Source organism: Cyprinodon variegatus, unplaced genomic scaffold, assembly GCF_000732505.1.
Source record: "Cyprinodon variegatus isolate N-32 unplaced genomic scaffold, C_variegatus-1.0 Scaffold263, whole genome shotgun sequence".
In the NCBI taxonomy this organism is placed as follows: Eukaryota; Metazoa; Chordata; class Actinopteri; order Cyprinodontiformes; family Cyprinodontidae; genus Cyprinodon; species Cyprinodon variegatus.
The window spans coordinates 434059-447463 of NW_015150716.1; the positions used below are offsets into that span (position 1 = coordinate 434059).

The following is a 13405-nucleotide window of genomic DNA, read 5'->3' on the forward strand; positions in this document are numbered from 1 at the left end:
CACCATAGACCTCCATTATTTGAATGTCAGCAGACAGCAAGAAGCCTCCCAGATCTCCAGATGCATTTGAGATATCAAAAAAGTACTCCAGGGTGTTGTTCAGCATGGGGGTGAGTAGAAAATGAAGGCTAATCATGTTTTGGGTGTACTATTCCTTTAACCTTGCTTTATAGATGTTGGAGCTTGGCCTGCTTTCAGTGTAGTTCTGTTTATTTTACTGTGACTAGCAGAATTGGCTTGGAGCTCATCCACCTGGACGAGGCCACCTGTGAAGCAGGATGACAGTTACCTTTTGTATCTCCGCTTTTTTCTGTTTGTCTGCTTCTGTCTCGTTGAACCCCAGTCGGCCTCAGCAGATAGCTGCTCACACTGAGCCTGGTTCTGCTTGAGGTTTCTTCCTGTTAAAAGGGGGTTTTCCTCTCCACTGTCGCTACAAGCCGGCTTGGTGTGAGGGATTGCTGTCGAGTCAATGAGTCGATGCAGTCAGCTGGTTTTCCTTAAATAGAAAACTTTGAACCAATCTGACTGGATGATCTGGTTGATATTCCTCAGAGATGATTTGTTGTGATTTGGCTCTATATAGATAAACTGAATTTAATTGGACGGATGAAACAATGATTTTAAAGTAAATTAAGATGCTTAAATAGATGTATAGATATTTATCCAAGAGTTGGATAAGTCCAACAACAATCACCATTTCTTAAAACAACATCATGTTGAGTTTGCAGGTGCGTGGCATACTAGGTATAATGGAACTGTAATTGTTCTTCCCTCTCGTAAATAAGAACAGATTGCCGTCAGTTTGTGACTTAAACTGAAACTGAAGCAGCAAGGCTAATATCTAAAGTTTGCTAACATGCCCTCCTTTTGAATAGAAAAAAAAAAAAAACATTGGAATATCTTTTGGCCAAAATCTGGCATGACCTAAAACAGTCTTTGCGTCCATAAATGTTTGAGGTAAAAAATGGCAGCAGTTTTATTTATTTATTTTTTTTGATTTTCTATAATCCCAGAGGGAAATTACTTCTCTGCATTTAACCCATCCCCTTAACGAGCCCTGAGCTGCCATTGTGTGGCGCCCAGGGAGCAAGTCTTGCTCAGGGACCCAGAGTGGCAGTCTGTGGTAGTGGGGGATCAAACTCACAACCTCAGGATTCAAAGCCCTATGCCCTAACCACTAGGCCGCCCCCCCAAAATTTTCTGGAATCCTCTTTGGCTGCGTCTTTCTGAAGTTGCAGTGGAATACATGTGTAGAACTGCAGCTTTAGATACACAAACGTTCTCTGGATGCAACATTGTATGAAATCCAAAACCCTGGATTTTTTTAGTGTTTACCTCATTTTTAGTTACTCATCTGTTATTATGTTGGTCAATTCTGGCCTAAAAAATCTCCTCTGGTACCTTTGGTCTCACATGGCATCATCTTAAGCATTCAGTCGGGTGTTGATAAGTTTTTAAAACATTCTGATAGTCAGAGAGGACCTAAGTTTTGTGGAGTGCTAACTTTTAGTGCTGCAGGAATCTTTTTCCAAACATCAATACCTTCAAAGGTACTTGGCCATTGTGTAATCAGAGACAGCTATTCTGTGAAGCTTTACATCATGTTGCACTGTGTGCAGCAACAATCTTCCCATTGTGTTATTCCGTGTTGAATGAGTGACACATTGTTATAGGATAGAAATGTGATCGAATAGACAGATGCTTGTTGGTGTTAAGATACAGTCCTGACTCGAGGTGTTAGTGAGCTGCCCCAGGCTGCCCTCCAGCCAGCCTCCACTTGGAACGCTATCATCACTCTAGCTCTCTCCACGAACGAAAACACCACCTTAGCTTGCCTGTGTGTTTGTTTACCTATCCTGCCTCTGCGGAGGGACGGAAATGTTTATGCCGATCGTGTTGTAAAATAGACTGAGCTGAATTTGGGGGTCTGGGAAGCAGAAAGAGATGTACGCAGGTTCCCCGTGTCCTCTGTTTCACCTCAGGACGTGGCCAGGGTCAGTGGGACATCTGTGGTCAGCACTGGGCTCATAGAGGTGAACCGTGAGGACAGCTACTGTCATCGAGGGGTAAATAGAAGTAAAAAAGGGGCTGATTTGTGCTAACATAAGCCAAACGATAAAGGACTGAGGTCTGGCAAAAGCCGAGCTTGACCAGTAAACAAGCAGTGGGGTTCCTGAATGGCCTGGGGATCAGCCTGGGGCTAAACCTGAAGGCCTCTCTCAGCACTCTGCTTTAAACAGAAGATCATATGTGCACATGATTGGCCATGCAGCCACACATGCACAAGGTTTCAGTGAGAGGGCGCTCTGCTGCAAACAACCAGACAGAATCAGATACAAAAAAAAAAGCAATGAGATATAAGGGGAAAAAAAACTAGAAAAATAGCATTGGCATGTAGTTCTTCGCTGTAGTCTAAAGTGATCAACGAGATAGTTTGCATAGAATGAAATATTTATATGATTTTCTTTGCAGTTCTTGATTATTTAAAAGGGAATATATTAGTTTTTTTTGTTTGGTCACTTAACTGCCTTATGATCCATTGTCATCCAGGCCTAAAAAGCCTCCTTTACTCAACGACTGTCTTCTCCGTTAACAGCAGACAATTGCTTTGACCTTAAACCAGCAGACAACATGGCTCCCTAACACTTCTTTGATGCTAGAAATTTCACAAAGGATCTCAAGCATAATGGATTATTCGTCTTGAAGGCTCCTATGCTTTGATTCCCAAACAATAGGCAAAATTACTTCCATCTAAAACGAAAACTTTAGACCATTGACAGCAGTTACATCTTTTGCAGGAGGAGGTTAATATAGGGAGTACAAAATATTTTTTTATTTTTCCCGGAGATTCCCAATTCATTTGTGGCTACAAAATACTCTCAAGCCTAGAGCTGTTGTTGTTGGTGCCTTTAGCCCTTTTTCCTTTTACTCATTTTTTTTAATCAAAATGTTTGGCTGAAGCACTTTTTTGGGATGTGACTGCTTCTTGGACATTTAATTTTTAGCATTAGCTGTCAGCTATAAATATCAACATTTCCAAAGACTCAACAAACTGTTAGATATAAGAGACTGAGTTAAATTCCTGAAAAATAGGAATCTTTTTGATTATTTTTAAAGTTATTAAAATAAATCATCCGGGGTGTTCTGACAAATGGATGGACATCAAATAATTGAATGACAGCGGATTCCTGCAGATCCTGAGATCAACAGCAGATCTTAATCAGAGTTTATACAGGAATGAGTAACTCTAATTTAATGCTTTTTAATGCTCTTAGAAATCATTTTAATGCCATTAAAAAGTAACCGTCAACAGGCTGCAGCCATGTCACGAATTGCTTTTTTTTCAGCAAAATTCATTGAAATTTGCATTTTCCCCATTCTCTAGATTTTTCTCCGCCTTGAGCTTCTCTTCCGAACATACTGTATGGCTTTACGATCAACCAGCAGCAATTCTGCGCAAATATATCGCAATATAATATATCTGACAAAATTGTTTTTATAAACTTTTTTTTAAAGCATTATAAATGCCACAATAATCACATTTAATGCATTTTAATGCCAATTAAGGCCTTAATTCAAAAAATAAGTTCGTGACTTTTAATGATTTTTAATGATTTTCGGAAACTCTGTTAATCTTTGGTAGCAATATAGAAAAAAGTTGAGGGTAGTAAAACTTTTTTTCAGCACTGTTCAGAAGTGTACACACAGTCAGTTATTGAAGAAGTGACATTTTATCTTTATACTGGATCATGACAGAACCTTGGTTGGAACCATCCCTTGCCGCTGTTTTTATAGAAATCCTATACCCCACCTTCTACCTGCTGTATTTTTTCTAATCCTTCCTTTTCTTTTCATACATCTTGTTGGTAAGTTAACTTTGAAATGAGTTGAAACATGCTCTGAATCACAACAGAGCAGGTTTCATATCAACAGCGAATCACTCTGCTCTGCTCCGCCGCGTTCCAAGGTAAACGCTGATGGGGCGTTACAAAGGCAGCACGGAAATTTGATGTCTACCAGCTGGGGCTGTGATACAGTCTGAATGCACTTTGCGGTACTTTCTCAGCACGTCACTCATCCTAGGAGGACAGAGTTTGATCCAAAGCGAACAACACAGTTTGCAGAGGGAGTACAGCCGGCCCTGCCTCCTCCTGGTCACTGTAATCTTTGGTGTCTCCTCCGAGTCGGGTGTAATCATTCACACACCGCTACGTGTTTTGACACCTGTCCTGCGGGGTGCACAGGGAAGTAAGCATATTACCCGTCTCCTTTGGAAACACGCACGCAGACAATCAAAGCCATAGTCACATGAATTAAGACAGACAGGTAGATTGTCAGAAAAGGATTAAAAAAAGGTGACGAGAAAGAAATGAAGGTTCTCTCATATTGTAGTTTTTTTGAAAGGTAGGTTGGATGACTGGGAAGGGGAGTCATGGTTAATGGGAAGAAATGAACATGCTTGACTGGTGGATGTGACAGGAAGAGACTGTTCTTAACAAGGCGTCAGAGTCAGTCACAGTTACAGATCCATCACTTCTCAGAGGTTCTGCTGAGGGGGGAGGCATTTAAGGATATTCAGAGAGGGAGAAAATGTGTGACGGGTAAAGAGGAAGAGGGATTTGACTGCAGCTGACAGCGCTGCATTTAATTTGGGCTGCCAGATCCTTTTTCGTTTGACTCCCTCTCTACCAGCTTAGAGGCTGCGGAAGACTCAGAGGCGAAGGTTTGCCAGGATGTCTCTGATTAGCAGTGATGTGCCACGTCATACTCTAAGCTGGCCTGTAATTCATGTTCAACAGGGGGATACTCACACATTACACCGCGCTGTGCAGGACGCGATTAATTGACTCACACTCTAATATTGGGTGTAATTTGCCCATCCTCTGATGTGAAACTGACTTTATACTAGACTTACTGTATGCTGGCGTCCCGAGGATGTTATAATTGAGTCTCAGCTTCAAGCTGTGTAATTCTACTCTGAGAATAGAAGCTCAAGGGTTCTTCCAATCACTTCAGGTTGTCTTTCTACCTAATTCCATGCATTTAATCATCCTGGGTGATATTAATTAAACACAGATAGCTCCTTTTTTTATTGGATGTAAGACCTTATTTATGTGTCCTTTGTTTTACTTTGAGACTGCTGCTCATTATGAGACTGCTTAATCATTTATTTTCTTATGTCTTTTTATTCTCAGACCATGCTTTTCCTGGCTACAGTGGAGGAGGAAGGCCAAGAGGAGGAAGGAAGGCGAGAGATGGCAGAAACGCTGCTGTCTGCTCTGACAGACAGGCACCAGCAGAGGCAGACATGGAGAGACAGGTAAGACCGTGTACCTCAATTTTTATCCCCGACTCTTTTCTCTAAGCAAAGGTTTAGAAAGGTAAACAGCCCTGTCTAAGTATTGACGTAGAACATCATTCACAAATATAAGTGTCCGACCAGGAAACAGTCAAATTCCATGTGGGAAAGACAGAAATTTTCTAGGATTGGCACATGGAAAGGTTGCATGGACTCCTTATAATATAAGAACCCTGTAAAAAAAATCTGCTGATTCATTATCTAGAGTAGATCTTTCTATGGATTGATGAATAGAAATCGGTTGATCAAAAATAGGCCTAAAATGTAAAAAAATGTGAAAGGTTTCCATTTTCCTTTGTATACTTTATAGTTAAAGCAAATAAAATCATGACGATATTGCTTGTTAGTAACGCTGAGTATTGATTCAAATTTCAAAAATCGATTGGTTTAGATCCTATCTTAAATTGTATTGCTGGCATTAAAGGAAAAGACCGGTCAGGAAGGAATAACCAATGGGTCACTATCTATACTTAAACTAATATGTTCGCCGTGATTTAATGAAGTCAGTGTAATCAGTAAAAAAATTTAAACAATTTTTCGTCAGGATCACTGAGTCTTGGAGCGGCCATTTTTGCCCAAATATAGTAACATCTCACTCATGACATCTTCCAGCAGTGACGTCAAGGTACGATAAGCCTAGTGCCATTCTCCCCACTTTACAGGCAAAGTCAATGGGAGCTACTAGAAACATCTGCAATCAACAACAATTATTTAAGATTTTGTGAGGACTTCACCATTGAAAATTATTAGAGCTATAGTTAAACTGACGTGCATTGCATTTGGATGTTGTAATACTTTGGGTAAAAGTGAAAAATAAATGAGTTACCTTACCTTTCCAATTGTCCAACCAGACTTTTCTTTTAAAAACATGTTCAGAATCTTGTTACTGTGTATTATATATCGTATATTGACAATTTAATGTTTAAAATCATAAACTGAGGACAAAAATATGAAAAAAATATATGAAGAAAACACAAGAGAACAGTGTGACAATGATAACAACAATGATAACCAGAACACAAGAATGCACTGAAATAAATTGGCCTGAACTCTGATGTGAATACCCCAATTCCTAAGCATCATGACGCACAACCAAAAAAGAATTAATCTAAGTACTGGTGCTTTGAAATTTTAAGTTTGTTTTGCTCTGGTTTGCCTCAAGTAAACACATTACTTGAGGCAACAATAGTCAAAACCCAGAATGTGAGTATTCTTTTAGGCATTCAGTTCCCAATAACTGACGCAATTTTTATTTAAAAAAAAATAATTGAGTGCTTAAGAAGAAACAAAACACGCAGCCCAGTTCATCCTGTAGTGAGTAATTCTGTTTAGTTCACACACATTCATCTGTGATCATCGTATTACATCATCATCAGAAAAAAATCCCATCAGTTCCAGGTTGATTTATCAAAGGTTCCTTCTGAAGAGCTTAGTGTGAATTCCTAGGCGTGGTCGCCGTGTGTTTCGTGGCGCTCAGGCCTGGCAGCTATCACAGCCACACGTATGTCTCAGATAGGACCACTCACTTCCTTCCCTGCTGATAAAACCAGAAAGCAAAGGGATTAGAGTGCTGGCCATTCATTTAGATAAGGAAGGGCCCCATGCATGCCCCACAGTATTATTTTAGCTGTTCATTTTCTCACTCACCCTCTACCCTCTTTGTGGGCATATTTAGTAACTAAAGTGTTTGTGGACATTAGTTGTACAAAAGTTCTCAGTTGGATTGAGGTCTGGATCTGACTGGGCCTTTCAAATACATGTACCACAAAATTTGTAACCACACAGAAAGATTGTTGCAGAAAAACATGGCGAATAAAACAACAGGTCCTATATGTAGTTAGATCGGTCTCAATTTTCACAAATACACATATGTGATTCATAAATGTACAGGACAAGATCCACACATGCACAAAACGATTTACATAAGTGCAAAAAAATCCACACACAAACAGTACAGGATCCACATACGCAAAGCACAATTCACGCAAGCACACAAGATCCACACATGCACAGAACACGATTCACCAAAGTATTTCTTCTCCGTAAAAATTATAAATGAAATTACGAAAAATCTGTGGTCTTTAAACTTCACTGCATTTGTGTGTGGATTTCTTTAAACTGCCCTGACGACCATTGATGCACAAATGTATTTTTTAAGCAGGGATGGTAAGCCAATCACAAGACAGTGCTTCACGTGAGATGAATTACCCCTAGATCCCACATCCTCTTCTCTGCCAAAGTCCATTCCAGACCGTCTGCGCAAAGCAGAGCCTACAGTCTCCACAGCTCCTCCCGTCTTCCTCCGCTCCCACTTCCTTGGAGCTCGAGGAGAGCATGCTCTATATGATTATTTAATTCATATGAGAAAAACATGCAGTAATAGACGCTTCATCTAATATGACATTGTTAAATCTCACCATCAGCATCAATCACACATAATTCTGCCCAAACATTTTCTTTTCATTGTGGATCTTTGTAATAATACAATAATAATACAAAATTGGTTTGTTCTCTATCTCCAAACTCAGCATCTCTTCACCCAAGCCTGCAATAAGAATTTTCTTTTGAAGTTGTGAGAGGAGCTCCTGGAAGGATTTGATTTGATTAAACTTTTAAGCCTCCCGGTGTAAAATATTTTGATTGGAGATGAGAAATCTGCTTCCTGTTATGTTGAAGTACCAATAATTTAAATAAAGGGTCTTAGTTGTTGGGAATATATATAAGAATTATGCTCGGAGTGGAGCTAGAAATAGGTCGGCTTCTTATTTTGAAGGTGAAGGACGGAGAAGATGTACATGGACAGTGACGTTCGAAGGAGTTACGGTGGATGTCGAACTACTCTTATCGATTAAAATGAGTATACAAGTGCTCAGCACAAAATACGTGAGCTAGGCAGAGCGGTGCGGATACGAAGGATGTGGGATCTGGGGGTCCTCCTACGTGGAGTACTTTTTTGTGATTGGCTTATAGCTTTGTGATTGGTTGCAAACTATCCCTGTTTAAAAAAATGCATTTGTGTATCGAGGCACGTCAGGGCAGTCTCAAAAATCCATAAACAAATGCAGTGAAGTTAAAGACCACTGGTACCTTCAAATTTAATTTATAATTGTTTATGAACCATAAATGCTTTGGTGAATCTTGTTCTGTCCACGTGTGGATCTTGTGTGAATCGTTCTGTGCATGTATGAATCGCATATGTGTATTTGTGAAAATTAAGACTGATCTAGCTCCATACTCCTACCAGCGAGGGAAACATCTAGTGATCATGTAATTTAGCCCATAGATACCCCCTCTGTCTGAGTATAAAAGCTGCAGATGTTGTGACAGACATCTTCAGTGCGGTCTGAACATGCGCCAAGCATAACCCAACCCTTCCTTGGACTAAAAAAATGTTTGTTAATTTAACTAAAGACAGATCCACATGTAACAACCAATATGACTGTTCTTTTAGTAAACCGTTTTTTGGGTCAAGGCTTCATAAAGTAGTGTATATAAAGAGTTTGGCTAATATATTTATGTCAAGAAGCCAATTTGGAGTCACAGTTGATAAGTAGCTGCTAACTCGCTATGTATTTAGTGGGATGATGCTCATGATGATATTCATCTTACCAACCTTTATCACCAGCTTCTTTTGCAACATTAAAGAATCCCCATGGCATGATGATGTCACCACAATGTTTTGCGTTTGGGGATGGTGTGTTTCAGGTGGATATTTGCATCATATACATTTTCCATGTAGCAACAAGCCCAGTTTAAAGAGCTTCTTGCACATGTTTCCTGTCTTTTCTATATGACTTGTAAACTTTTATGTCTTTTCTTTTAAAAACTGATTTTTTTTTTATAGGTTTCTTTAGAGGCAAGAGGTTGAAAACAAACAGCAGTGTTGGATCATTGGCACTTGGGCCATTTATCATTTTCATTTCACTTCATCACTTTGAGCTGTTTTTTGTTGGTCAAAATTCAAATTTTCCAGAGGCTGCGTACGGTCCCATCTCTGTGTTCTATTTTTTCCATGTTGCTCCTTTTTTTGCTAAGCCGTCCCCTCTATGTGACCCTTTGCTCCATCCTATCCAGATGAGCCTTGTAAACAGCCTGTTTTCACACACCTTACTCTGCTGTGTCGACGCCCAGAGCCTCACAGCTCTGATGAGGGTCCTCCTCTGATAGTGCATTCCAACTGCATGTGCTGAAAGCTAGAAACCATCCTACCATCAGCACCATGACCCCCGCCACCCACAAAGCGCTGTTACCACCTACTGACTGTTTCTAACTCTAGAATCTAAGATCCAGACAGCGGACATCACAGAGCAGGACAGGAAATGCTCAGTGCTCGTCTGCGGGACAGACGGACGTTTACCCTATCGGCGGTGGAAGACTGATGAGATTAGTTTTGGTTGGGGGGGGTGACTCATGCACAATGTGTTTGAACTCTGGCTTTTTCTGATACCCTCTCCTCCCTTTAAGCATTTTCAGTGTTTGTTCTCAGCCTTCACTATCCTCTTATAAAAAACAGGGGTCGTCCTGTCAAGTGGTTGTCAACAGATAGCATTTGTGCTAACCTAACCAGATGGCTATGCGCTATGTTAAGTGAGATGCACTGGTGCTGATTAAACGTTACCTTTTTAGGGGTTAAGGTTTGTGTTACGGTTTCTTTGGGCCAAAAGATGAGCAAAAACTCTAGCTTATGGAGTAGAAGGAAAATGACACTGTCAGATTAAACTGTCCAAATATGATGTGAATATTTATACAACTATGCTTGTTTATTCCATTTTTTATGTTTTTTTTATTTATTTATACAGTTTTTAATGCTTGTTTATTCCTAAAGGAAAACCAGGGCAGCCGACAACCTTCAAAACCTTACCTATGTAGTTACTAGATTATTTTTGTGTATTTTTCAATCCCGGCATGAACGCAATCATTCTGCCAAGGCCTCAGAGGATTGTTGGAGGCTCTGTGAACAAACACACTGCAAATAAATGAAATCTAAATAAGTAATTTCTCCTTAAAATAAGTGCATTTTTTTCTTGAATTAAGGATTTAAGTGAGACACTTTGCCAATGGAACAAGACAATTTACACTTAAAATAAGAAAAAAAAACAATTGCATTGTCTTGTTTCAAGTGCATTTTATCTAGATACCTTATTTTAATTGTAAAAAATACTAATTCCATTGGCAAATCATCTTAGTTAACTGCTCAAATTAAGGGTAAATACCCTTAATTTAAGAAATTTTTACTCATTTTGAGATCATTTTTGCAGTGCAGTTTTGCAGAAACAAAGGTCTACAGCAGTTAGCTTAGTTAGAAATCCGTAGAAAAGTTCAAACAGGATAAGATCATTGAATAATACCTAAAACTGTAAACATGTGCCATAGCACTGGTCAGTTCCGTATTGGACAATGGAAAGATTTTGGTATAGCTGTAAATCTACCAAAATAGGGCTGTCCACAGCCACACAGAGACAGTCTGAACGCTAATGAGAGAAACTCTGGAGGAGCTACAGAGCTATACAACAGCTTCATGCTTGTGGTATGCTTCAGGGATCTTCCTTTTATAAATGAGAAATAAATCACAATAAAAACATTCTGCAAATAGAGAACTTGCAGCTTTGCTCAGCCTAATAACAAACACAGAAAACATATAAAGGAAAATCACATGTAAAAAGATATTTTCAACTTAAAACATCTTATTCCAGACTATATCATTTGTCAGGCACATAACATCTCAGTCACAAATATACATTTCAGTTTACAGTGTGCAAAACACAAAGTGAGATTTTTTAAATCCATTCAATCGGATGTTTTCATACCATTTTTGTATAAAACTTTCTTCTTGTGCATCATTATAAGATTTCAGCATCTTTTTTTTTTCTCTCTTTGTTTCCATAGATTTTTCTCAGCATATCCGTTTGTGTTGAAGAATGGTAACCATTTTGGAAGCAGTACATGTTTACTGTTCATTTTTTTTATATATTTTTCCATCCGCTGCATTTTTTTAGGAAGCAGAAAAGAAAGGAAAAGAAATTGGATGTGGTGACCAGTAGTTCTTCACCAGTGACTTATAGGCCCTCAGAGTGAGTGATGTCTTTGCGCCCCATGAGAGTGGAAGTGGTCCATTCATTCACTCGGAGCCAACAAAGTTATGAGAGCTTTTTTATTCTTATGAGCTTTTCTGGTAACTGGGTTTTCCCGATGCATACGGCAAATTCTTTGATAGATGCTGCCCTCCGTGTCCCTTCGGTTAATGCCCCCAGAGTACCCTGGAAATAGATGGATTATTATGTGGGTGGGTGACTGTGCCGCAGCCCAGCGGTTCAGCATGCCACACAGGAAGCACAGATTGAGGAGAAAGACGTCACCTCAAGGGAACGGCTCCTATTAGGATAGGAAATGGCACATCCCTTTGGGATCAGCAACGTTTTACATTTGAAAAATTCATAGATTGTGTTTCATATTTATGCGATCCCAGTTGTGCTTTTTTTTTTTCTGTTGTTTGTTTTTTAACTGTAGTGTGTTTGTTTTTTTTTAGTCTTGATGCTAATATGGTTGCTTCCTTTAAGCAATTCTGGATGGGATAACCTTTGCTGACCGTACAGAACCTAGAATTGGCTTAAAAAAAACAGCAGTGCAAAAAGCTTTGTCACAGTGGGCAAGCAAACACTGAAGTGAACAGCTGCGGGTTTTGTACTGACCACGCAAACTGCTGTAGGCTTTGTAAGGTCATTATATGATAATGAAAATCATTACAGAATTACATGGGGGTTTAGGACATGAGAGCAGCAGGGAGGGGAGAGGAGGGCCACATTGGGTTTGATAAATGGACTGTGAAGGTGCCCATCTGGCCCTCTCTATGGCTTTTTCTTCCTGCTCTTTTATCCACTCTTTGTCGTTTACTACCCTTCTTTCATTCTCCGCCTCTGTTCTCCCGTGGCTCAGTGTAAAAGCGAGCCGACCTGAAGTGAAAGATTAACAGAGTGCAAACCCAAACTCACCTCTGTGGGAGAGAAAGAAAAAGAAATGGAGACAGGCGGAGGTGTTTATGACCTAAAGCAGGGTTTGTGCTTGACTTGGCAAACCCCAGCCACCCATCTATAGGTTCTGGATGGCAGGAGTGAAAGCAGCCATTGACCTTTGGCGTCGGAAACAGTTGGACAGCTCAGGGTGTGTGCGTCAGCTTACAGTACAATGAGAGGACCTGGTTGGTAACACGTCACACAGTTTAAGAATAATATGTCCCTTTTATTTGTGATATAATTCATTTTACTTCTTAGATTGGTAGGAGATGTGTTCATATGGGACCCTAAAAATATGTTTGATAGTGAGAAAACAGCTGCAAATAAGGATGATTTCAGATTTTTGTTATTATCCAGTTTTTTAATATTAAATCAGGCAACCAGGTTTTGCTTTGAATAAGACAAAAAGACACATTTCATACTTAATCTTTAACCTTAATTTCTTGGTACAGTAAATAAGTATAAACATTTCTTTAATTCTTTATGTATTTATTTTTTTTACAGAATTTGGCTCATCTGACATATAGACACATTTTACCTCATTTTTATTTCTTTTCAGAGGTTATAGATGACAGAGAGTTTTTCTTGATTTTGGATCAAATAAAAGATAAATTGTCACTTTTTTTTATTATTAAATCTTTATAGTAAACATTATTTTTTAGGAACTGCTATATTTTTATTTTCAAAATATGCCTCTGATGCTCTATTTTTGTCTGCATCCCTACAAAAACAACTACCCCACCCAAGATTGGAACATAGATTAGAATACATATAGTGTGATCTCTGTATGGTGTGTTCATTGACTATTGGATATTTCTTAGATTCTGACCACTCTATTACAGATCAAGGTCGGTCAAAGATGACATCTGACTCTGCCAGTGATTTCTTGGTGTATCTGTAGTTTTTAGCTGTTGTATAACTTGTTTTCTTTCCTTTATACTTTTTAATGACTTAAAGTCTTAAAGGAATAGTACACCCAAAACATGATTAGCCTTCATTTTCTACTCACCCCCATGCTGAACAACACTCTGGAGTA

General features: G+C 39.2%; 1 protein-coding gene across 1 annotated transcript in view; it reads left to right on the plus strand.

Annotated features, from left to right (window-relative positions):
- The window catches only part of fto (fat mass and obesity associated), a 173152-nt gene that overhangs the window by 75515 nt on the left and 84232 nt on the right, over positions 1–13405 (plus strand). Inside the window, exon 8 of the mRNA XM_015382694.1 lies at positions 5196–5320. Coding sequence (XP_015238180.1) covers positions 5196–5320 — 125 coding nt within the window. The remainder of the gene's footprint in view (positions 1–5195; positions 5321–13405) is intronic.